Genomic DNA, 10,103 nt, shown 5'->3' with positions numbered 1-10,103 from the left:
GATTAATACAAGTAAACAATACAAAATATTCTCATAAATAAGCTTTAAACATTCAACAGAAACAATGGCGAACCCAAATTAAAAATAGGACATAAATATAAATTTTAAATTTGGAATATCTTAACGTTAATACAAAGAAAATAATTCAAAACCAGAAAAAAAAAACAATTTGCTTTTTGTTTTGTCGCGTGTGAATGACGTAATACTATTATTGTGTCCCGCCCACGCTGATGCACGCGAATGAGATTAGACCAAAACAATGGCGAGCGACGAAGATGCCAGATAGACAGTCGATGCTGTGAACAAATAAGAAAAAAATGAACGTATTTTCCTCGTGATATCCTCGCGGTTAGCTATATAAACAACCAAATCATGGCTACCGTAGATTCTCTCATGAGCTTGTGAGTAACACGCACCTACTAGATAAACATGTAAAACTATTGACAATTCTTTCTGCTCATTTTATAGCATGCATTCCAGGTCTGTGAGTGATACAAATGTTTCTCCGTGCAAAGGTGTGCTTTTAGCGTTGCTCAGAGATCTGAGAAGTATGATGAGATCAGGTTATTGCCTGCTGCCGTCAAAGACAGAATATTACGAATTAAGATGTCTTCTGGCACGGTCACCAACTCCGACATCAGCCAGGTAAGGCGTCCTCTCTGACAAGAGCATGTGTGATGATAATATGCAGTGTACAATATGCAGTGCCTTCGCTTGTGTTTCAGCTCGTGCACGCTGGAACTCACTCACTGGATCTGCAGAACTGCATGGTGTCAGACTCCGCGCTTAAAGAAATCAACTGTCCGCAGTTGAGGACAATACTGTTAAAAGGCTGTGCAGATATCACATCTGAGGGTATTCTTTTCACAGATTAATGGTTTATGGGGGTCATATAAATATTAGATGAAAAACTTAAAGACTTAAACTTTGAAAACTAGCCCCTGGTTTCACAGACAAGGCTTAAGCTAGTCCTAGACTAAAATGCATGTTTGAGCGGTTTTAACTGAAAAGCATCTTGAACTAACATTTCTTAAAATGTCGGTGCCATTGTTTTGTCTCAAAAAGCAGACCAGTAATGTTTTTCTCTAAGGCATGTTTATAAAAGCTACTTAAATATCCTAATTTAACTAAGGCCTAATCCTGGCTTAATCTTAGCCTTGTCTGTGAAATCAGGCTTAGAAATGTTGCCTTACATTTCAGTTGAAGTAGTACTATTACTAAAATGAAAACTGAAATAAAAATTTTAGTTTTTTTAAATATTAAAAATGCACATTGAAAAATGACTTAAATGGAATTATCATCACCTTAAAGACATCACCTTCACTATATTTGTCTTTCCCACAGGTGTAGAGGTGTTGGCATCCCGCTGCCCCTGTCTTCAGGTGGTTGATCTCACAGGCTGTACGGCTGTGACAGATTCAGGGATTCAAGCTCTCGCTTTACACTGCAAAAGTTTAGAAGTGATTTCGCTCCGTGGCTGCAGTGCTCTCAGTGATAAAGCCCTGCTGGAGCTGGGGTCGAACTGCAGGAGGCTGCACAGCATTTACTTTTCTTCGACAAAGGTAATTTACACTGTTCTTGGGCTTTCAATATTACAAATGAGCCAAAACATTATGACCTACTGCCTAATTTGCAGTTGGTCCTCCGCGTGCTGACAAAACGTCGCTGACCTGCTGAAGAATGGACTCTACAAGACCCCTGAAGGTGTCCTGTGGTCTCTGATGTCAGCAGAAGATCCTTAATGTCCGGTAGGTTGCGATGTGGAGCCGCCGCGGATCAAACCTGTTGGTTCAGCACATCCCACAGATCCTCAATTGGATTGGAGGCTTGTCCTTCCACCGGCTTGTCGTCCTCCCACTCTGCATCCTGGTACCATCACTTCCCCAGGTAAACGGCGCACACGTACACGGCCGTCCAAGTGATGTAAAAGAAAACGAGACTCATCTGACCAGGCGTTCTTCTTCCTCTGCTTCAAGGTCCAGTTCTGACGCTCACGTGCCCATTGTAGCCGCTTTCGACGGTGGTCATCATAGGCACTCTGATTGGTCTGTGTCTACGCAGCTGTGTTGTGACACATTCATCTCATAATCATCAGTTACATTTACACAGAGAATCTTCTGTTGGCTCGGACCAGACGGGACAGCCTCCGTTTCCCTTGTGCATCGATGAGCCTTTGGCGTCCAAACACCCTGTCTCCGGTCTGTGGTTCATCCCTCCTCGGACACTGTTGGTAAATTCTCAGCACTGCTGACCGGGAGAAACCCACAAGTCGTTTCAGAGATACTCTGATCCAGTCGAAATGCCATAACAATTTGGCCCTTGGCAAAGTCACTCAGATCTTTATTCCTGCTCATTTCTCCTGCATCCAACATGTTGATTATGAGAACTGATTGTTTGTTACCATCTAATCTACCCAGACCTTAATATGTGGCCTTGTTAGGAGATTGATCAATGATATTCACTTCACCTGTAACTTCCCATAATGTTTTGGCTCATCAGTGTAAGTATATAGCATACACCAAAATCAAAATGCGACTTGTTTTCACAGAATACTTAATACTTGTAAATTCTATTTAAAGGTAACTGATCAAGGGGTCATTGGACTTGCGACAGGAGTTTGTTCACTCAGCCTTAAGGTATTGCATACTGATTTGAATTTTTTCATTAAGACCATTTTTTACTATTATTTATTAATAACTTATTTATCATCACAGGAGTTACAGATGGTACGATGTCGCAATTTGACTGATCTGGCTGTGACTGCTGTTCTTGCAAACTGCACAAACATCAGAATTTTCAATTTCCATGGATGTCCCCTGATGACAGGTAGTCACATGGTACCTGACATAAAACACAACATATATAGTGTTGCCCAAATATGAAATTTCAGTGCATTCATACCTGCTATGTGTCTGTTTTAGATGAGTCAAGGGAGGCACTACAAAACCTAATTGGCCCTGACAAGATCCAACAAGTTTCTTGGACTGTGTACTGATGTGATGAACTGAACTGAGCTACAGCACACCAACTTTATTATCACACATGTAATGCACTCATCCAGGAAGATAAACATCATCCTTTTCAAATTGACTAAATTGTCAATGTTTGAGGTAAAACAAAAAAATCTAGAATGTTTTGCATTGTAAATGTTAACTTACAGTATTTAACATTAAGTATATAATTATTATGTAAGAATGTTTTGTTTACTGATTGTAAAATAAATTGTAAACCAACCATTTGATGTTGGTTGTCAACTTTTATTTACTATTACTAGATTGAGATTGAAGTCTGAATTTGACTAAATACATTATGCTGATGTATCTGTGAGGATTATTTAATTATAGCGTGCTTGGATCATTCAGGGTAGTTAACTGCTCTTTTCTGCGTTCTGCAAAGAAGAACATGATTTATTCAAATAAAATGAGGAACTGCTACTGTCAACCACATGATAAAATAAAATTAAGAGACACTTGAGGTGATTGAAAACCATACCAGACTGCTCATATACAATTGTGGTCCGAATTTACATGGGTTCCGTTTGATTCTATGGAAGCTTGTTTCCGCCACTGAATAATAAACAAATAATAATAATTGCGACTTTTTATCTCACAATTCTGCCTTTTTTTCTCACAATTGCGAGATATGAAGTCAGAATTGTGAGAAATAAAGTCGCAATTGCGAGATATAAAGTCGCATTTGCGGGATATAAAGTCTAAATGTATAATGTATAAAGTTTACATCTCGCAATTCTGACTTTATTTCTCAGAAATGCGAGATATAAAGTCAGAATTGCGAGATATAAAGTCAGAATTGCGTGTTATAAAGTCAGAATTGCGAGATATAAAGTCAGAATTGCGTGTTATAAAGTCAGGATTCTGACTTTTTTTCTCGCAATTCTGACTTTTCTCAGAATTGTGAGATATAAACTCACAATTGTGAGATATAAACTCACAATTGTGAGATATAAACTCACAATTGTGAGATATAAAGTCCAATTCTAAGGAAAAAAAAGACGGACTTTTTTTCTTTCTTTTTTTTTACCACAGAATAGTTTATAATTCACAATTCTGACTTTATAACATGCAATTGCGACTTTATATCGTGCAATTCTGACTTTATATCTCCCAATTGCGACTTTATTTCTCACAATTCTGACTTCATATCTCGCAATTGTGAGAAAAAAAGTCAAATTGTGAGATAAAAAGTCGTAATTATTATTATTTATTTATTATTCAGTGGCAGAATCAAACTTCCATAGAATTGTGAGATATAAACTATTCTGAGGTAAAAAAAAAGTCCGTCTTTTTTTTCCTTAGAATTGGACTTTATATCTCACAATTGTGAGTTTATATATCACAATTCTGAGAAAAGATGTCAGAATTGCGAGATATAAACTCGCAATTGCGTGATATAAAGTTGCAATTGTGAGAAAAAAAGTCAGAAAATTCTGACTTTATAACACGCAATTCTGACTTTATATCTCGCAATTGCGACTTTATTTCACGCAATTCTGACTTTATATCTCGCAATTCAGACTTTATAACACGCAATTGTGACTTTATTTCACGCAATTCTGACTTTATATCTCGCAATTCTGACTTTATAACACGCAATTGCGACTTTATAACACGCAATTGCGACTTTATTTCACGCAATTCTGACTTTATAATGCGCAATTGCGACTTTATTTCACGCAATTCTGACTTTATATCTCGCAATTCTGAGAAATAAAGTCAGGATTGTGAGATGTAAACTCGCAATTATGAGATAAAAAGTCGCAATTATCATTTAATTTTTTTTATTTTGTGGCGGAAACAAGCTTCCATATCCATATGATTCATTTGGTTCTCTTGAGTGTTTTATTTCTTTAAGATGAAACCAGACCATGGCTTCTGGGATGCCTGCAATAAGGGCGACTACACTCTGCAACAAGTGAGGGAGAGAGACGAAAGCATGGCTGTAGAGAGAAGAGGAATGGACCTTCAGCTCCACCCCTGCAAGAGGAAGCTGATATTTCTGAGGGGCTGGCATTTATAAAGACTATGCAAAAACAACAATGGAAACAAGCTGCCATGAGAGGCAGAGAAACACACAACTGCATCCAGAGTCAAAACGCTAATACCCCCCACCAGATTCTCATCACAGACTGACAGACCCAATGCACTGGATGAGGAGTTTATATCTCACAATTCTGACTTTATAACTTGCAGTGGCTAATTCTAAGATTCAAAGAAACTCGCAATTGTGAGAAAAAGAGTTGCAATTATCTTTTCAATTCTGTGGCAGAAACAAGCTTCCATTTGTTACAGAGTTCTGTAAAAAAGAGGACAAAGAGGGACACAAAGTGTCCAAAAACAAAATGTGAATGGTAAATCTATGACATCGGTCACCCCATGTTGGTTAATAGATATTTTTTAGGGCTAAATCTAAGGTAATAACTCCAAAATTCCTAACTCATGCAATCACAAATGCTCATTATCAGGGATTATAAATACATGATGTTAGTGTTTTGGCTATGGATATATATGGAGATCTCCAATTTTTTATTAGAGCAGCTCATGAGCAACACCAAAAAGATAATGAAGATTACATTTAAACTAGAATTGGTTCTCTTAACTGTGGCATGCCTAGGTCTAAAAGATTATTTGATCAAATAGATATTTAGAAATCTTTGGTTTATGACCGCAGGATTAAACTCAACCCCAGTGTGACTGACATTGTCTGACTGTGTGATTCCAAACGCTTAGACACTTTCGCACGGGGAATGTGTTTCAGTAGTTTCCGTCACCATCGAAGTTGTGTTATTTGATAAGACTTGATGCTATTCCATCTTTAACCATATACATTCCCCATTCAGTTCACTGTCTGTGGAGGCAGACATATACATGGATCTGGCCAGAGAGAGAAAGGGTGTGTGAGTGATGGTGCACCAAAGCAAACAAAATGCCATGAACAGCTGTATCCAAATTTAAGCGGGCACACAAATTGGATTATGCCCGATAAAATAATGGTCATGGATGAATTTGGTTAGCTTTCCTGGCCTGAGTTATTGTTGAGCCAGATGCATGAGATACATTGTGATGGTTAACATGTTAAAAGAGTGTTTTCCGGGTAGAAAAGTAGAAAAGAAATTCATTATATATCATACATAAAGAAGAGAAATGAGAAGAAGAAAAAAACAAATTTTGAATGATATTGACAGAAATTGGAATGTCATGAGTTCAAGCCCGGCTCAATATATCGGCGGTGGACATAAAGACCCACTTGTTAATGAGTATGTGAAAGAATCGTTTTAATCTATCATAACTAGCATTTCTTTGTCTTGCAGGCTTAATATTTGTATGTTTTTGAGAACAAAATGTACCAACACTTTAGCCAAAGTTAGTGTGTTGAAATAAGGGGAACATAAGGGCATGGCTAGACAGATTTCTAAAAATAATAACCCGTGACATTGAGTAATCAAAGAACTAATAACCCCATGACTTGGGTAGAACTAAATTTGCTTTGCAAGTAACAGAGAAGGGAGGGGTAGCTGAATTTGCACATATATAGAAACGTGCAAATAATTTTTTTAAATTGATTTAATTATGTACATGGTTTACATACACATCAATGCATTCGCTGTTAAAGATTAGGTTTGTAGTTGTAGCGCCACACTGTGCTACTTGTTAGTCCATAATTCTCCTCTTTAACTGAGTCTGGTAGCTCAAAGTAAGCCAGCTGATGTAACAATTTTCTAATGTCATGGCTTTCAAATTGAGCCCGTCCTGGGTCACCAATGAGCACTTGTGTTCCATGTGTGCTTATACACGTCTGGAGCCACTTCTGCAGATGATCAGCCAGACCTTCATCATAGAACATGTCTCCTAGAAGAATGAGATCCCAGGCTTCAGGCTTTGAACCGATCATGTTGTCTGTCACACAAGGTAAAGGGTCCACGTTGTTCAGTTCACAATTCATTTTTGTGGCAATGGCAGCAACTGCAATAACAAATTAAAGCACTTATTTATTCATATTTAATATTATAGAACTTTTGTTTGTCAGTCAGTGTGGTGTAACCAACTGTGACAAAAAAAAACATTAAATAAAAAAGAATTATTACTGTAAAAGCATATATATATATATTGTTAGTGCTATCAAATCAACTAATCGCATCTAACATAAAAATTTGTGTTTATATAATATATGTATATATTATATTATATATATATATATATATATATATATATATATGTGTGTGTGTGTGTGTGTGTGTGTGAATGTTTGTGTGTATTGTGGAAGAAATTTAATATGTTCTATATGTTTGTATTTTCTAATATTCATAGAATCTTAGAAACATGATAGTAATTAGCACAAGAATTGCATGTGTCCCATGATTCTCTACCACATTATTATAGCAAAGAACTGTTATTAACCCTTATGAATGTATGTATGTGTATGACCTCGTATACGTGACAAAAAGTTAATGTGTGACTAATAGTGTATGACCGAGACAGAGGGTCTCTATTCAAGGGTATAATATGATAGACAAATCTAAACAATGTGTTAATTATGGCTGACACATATCTTCAGTTCAGCCTCGAGAAATAACCTTGGGGGAGCCAGGACTATAAAGAAGGACGGATGCCCTCCTCTCGTTGTCACACTTTGTATGACTGTAGGATTGCTGACCTTTCCTTGCAAGGGAATAAATAATCTTTAAAGACAATTGATACATGTTTGTCTCTTATTCAGTAATAGAAAATTGTTTGCCACCACTATATATATATATATATATATATATATATATATATATATATATATATATATATATATTGCTTTGGCTTTGTTTGAAAATGACTAACTCTACTAGAATGTACATCTCTAAAGCTGCTCTAAGTCTAAGCTAAGTCTAAGCTTAAATTCCACAAATCACAATGTGAATAGATCTTCTTTTTTTTAGGTATGAGGTGCAGAAACACAAAACTCACTTGGATCAATGTCGTTGGCCACCACATGGGAAGCTCCACTGAGTCTGGCAGCGATGGCTGATGCTCCACAACCACAGCCGAGATCCAGCACCTTCCTGCCTCCACACACCTCGGGGTTACTCAAGAGATACCTGACAAAACAGTTCACAGCAGCAGCATCAATAAACAACGACAAAAGAATGCAGGTAGACTGAACGTATCTTACAGTAGCGTTCATTATTACTAATGATGACTTGTTAATTAACACTGTTACCTAGCCAGCGCCTGTCCACCGGGCCAATATATTGCCCAGTACGGGTCAGGGAAAGGCCACAATTCAGGTTTCTCCGTCCAAAACCGGCAGGTGGGTGTGAACAGTCTTAAAGAAATCTCTGGGGTTAAACTTTGGCTGCTTACTACTTCTGTGTTGTCTATAATGAAGTTCTTTATATCGTCCTCTGATCTGACGTTGCTCACGTATAGACGCATTAAACAACACATTCCTCTTTGAAATGAGGTGTCCTGACCGCGGAACCACATGATTAGTCCTCTGTACATGTCGTTAATGCTGAAAATAGTCAAATATCCTCGTAATGTTTACATTTCTTCCATCCACATGTCTGTCACGCATGCGCAGACGCGCTTGACACTTGTGAGACGTCACTGAGCTGATCCCGCCTAGTTGAGCACTACTTGAAAAATACTGCTTCTATTTTACGCAAAAAACTATATATAATTATTTATTTTTCATAAAGATATATTAGAATGTTTTTGCGTAAAATAAAAATACATACACATTCTACAAAAGTTCAGTCGCTAACAACAATGACTTTAAGTTATCTTTTGGGGCAATTCCTCAGCCAAATTTGTTGAGCAAATAATTAATCGCCACATCGTGTAATTAATTAGATTTATTACATTTAAAAGCTTCCATATGGCAGAGGGACATTGGTGAAGAAATTGACTCAGACAAATGGTCTAGCATTTTGGTGTGGTGTGGTAAGCAAGGGGGAAGTTCACTCAAAATAAGATTCTCCACAGATACTACCACACACGATTTTTCAGGATGAAACAGATGTAAGACAATTTATGTTGGACATGCCAGCTGGAAACAGGTACCTTTCTACACAGTATTTGGGAATGTACTCTTTTTAAACCATTCTGTAACCATTTTTTTAGTTGCTTGTACAGTATTGCTCCAAAATATCTTTAACTCCTAAACTGTGTCTATTAGGTGACAAGTCTCAAATACCTAATGTTTCAAAATGTGTATTTTCTGTTATTATGCCTATTAGTCGGGGAGCCAAAGTCTCAAAAGCTCAATAATTAATGACATATTGACTGATGTCATAACTTGGGGTAATAGTTGATTGCCAATGAAGTAAAGATGAAAATATTGGAAAAAAGTGAAAAAAACGCCTAATTTTTTTTTGCATTAAATTGATACAAAATCATGAAGAAATGTGTTTTAAGAGTTATTTTTTCAGCACATGTGTTCTGTGTATCTGGAATGCATTTATTGACAGCCTACCAAACCCACTGATGATCTGAGGAAAAAAATCATTTTTCACATTTTTCTGATAAAAAATAAAGGGTGCATACACTAAAATGGCCACAATTTTTTTTCGCGATATTTCCGGCAGAGCAGACCCTCCAATTATTGGTTCTTAGGGTCAAAGTTAACAGAAAAAACACAAATAAAAAGTATGGCAGACCATGTCAGGTTCAACCCATTTTTGAGACTTTGGCTCCCCGACTATATGTATTACAATGGAAAGTAGGATTATTTTGAGACTCTGGAAGACAATGAAAGCCCCAGAATTGAAAGAGTGGGCCAGTGCAATCAATGGTAGATATGGCATCTTATGAATCTATGATTAACCGACGATGTTAGAGAGGAGGGATTGTCTCCTTGGGAAGAATTCTGGACACATATTACAGTAAGGTCACAAAATGAATAGATAACCACTTTGTGTTTTGTCTTGTACTGTATTTTATTTCATGGTCAAAATGTGCCTGTAGGAACCTCTAACCCTGTTTTTATCAAAATGTTGTTGTGCTCCTGTCACCTATCAACTTTCCAAAAGAAGCAATAAAAAAACTAAAAATAAATAAAAAATGTAAACGCTTGACAGCCCTAATATAAATAGATTA

General features: G+C 36.9%; 2 protein-coding genes across 3 annotated transcripts; one reads left to right on the top strand and one right to left on the bottom strand.

Moving 5' to 3' along the window:
- Positions 1–220: 220 nt before the first annotated feature.
- On the top strand, positions 221–5,710 carry LOC308684505 (protein AMN1 homolog). 2 transcript variants are annotated; one of them, XR_014029370.1, is made up of 8 exons: positions 221–401; positions 516–645; positions 726–855; positions 1,345–1,562; positions 2,580–2,636; positions 2,715–2,826; positions 2,922–3,110; positions 4,873–5,710. XR_014029370.1 is itself a non-coding variant. In XM_081355750.1 (7 exons), the coding sequence occupies exons 1-7, from the start codon at positions 373–375 to the stop codon at positions 2,993–2,995; spliced, it is 750 nt and encodes a 249-aa protein (XP_081211876.1). In that variant the 5' UTR covers positions 221–372; the 3' UTR covers positions 2,996–3,482. The 2 variants fall into 2 exon arrangements, 1 of the variants encoding a protein (XP_081211876.1); XM_081355750.1 differs by lacking the exon at positions 4,873–5,710 and having other exon boundaries at positions 2,922–3,482.
- An 863-nt stretch (positions 5,711–6,573) lies between these two features.
- On the bottom strand, positions 6,574–8,585 carry etfbkmt (electron transfer flavoprotein subunit beta lysine methyltransferase). Its single transcript, XM_081355631.1, has 3 exons — positions 8,224–8,585; positions 7,971–8,101; positions 6,574–6,980 (listed from the first exon to the last, which is right to left on the bottom strand). The coding sequence occupies exons 1-3, from the start codon at positions 8,505–8,507 to the stop codon at positions 6,625–6,627; spliced, it is 771 nt and encodes a 256-aa protein (XP_081211757.1). The 5' UTR covers positions 8,508–8,585; the 3' UTR covers positions 6,574–6,624.
- Between the last annotated feature and the right edge of the window lie 1,518 nt (positions 8,586–10,103).

This window comes from Scardinius erythrophthalmus (assembly GCF_964197995.2).
Source record: "Scardinius erythrophthalmus genome assembly, chromosome: 24".
Lineage (NCBI taxonomy): Eukaryota > Metazoa > Chordata > Actinopteri > Cypriniformes > Leuciscidae > Scardinius > Scardinius erythrophthalmus.
Note: the sequence above shows the minus strand (reverse complement) of the source record. Positions and strands in the feature narration are given on the sequence as shown.

Excerpts from the sequence above, each read along its gene's own strand:
- etfbkmt (XM_081355631.1), bottom strand. The coding sequence starts at position 8,507 with ATGTACAGAGGACTAATCATGTGGTTCCGCGGTCAGGACACCTCATTT. Across the intron at positions 8,102-8,223 it reads GGTGGACAGGCGCTGGCTAG|GTATCTCTTGAGTAACCCCG; the intron begins GTAACAGTGTTA and ends CTGTTTTGTCAG. Across the intron at positions 6,981-7,970 it reads GGCCAACGACATTGATCCAA|TTGCTGCCATTGCCACAAAA; the intron begins GTGAGTTTTGTG and ends TTGTTATTGCAG.
- LOC308684505 (XM_081355750.1), top strand. The coding sequence starts at position 373 with ATGGCTACCGTAGATTCTCTCATGAGCTT. Across the intron at positions 402-515 it reads GTAGATTCTCTCATGAGCTT|GTGTGCTTTTAGCGTTGCTC; the intron begins GTGAGTAACACG and ends CTCCGTGCAAAG. Across the intron at positions 1,563-2,579 it reads TTTACTTTTCTTCGACAAAG|GTAACTGATCAAGGGGTCAT; the intron begins GTAATTTACACT and ends TTCTATTTAAAG.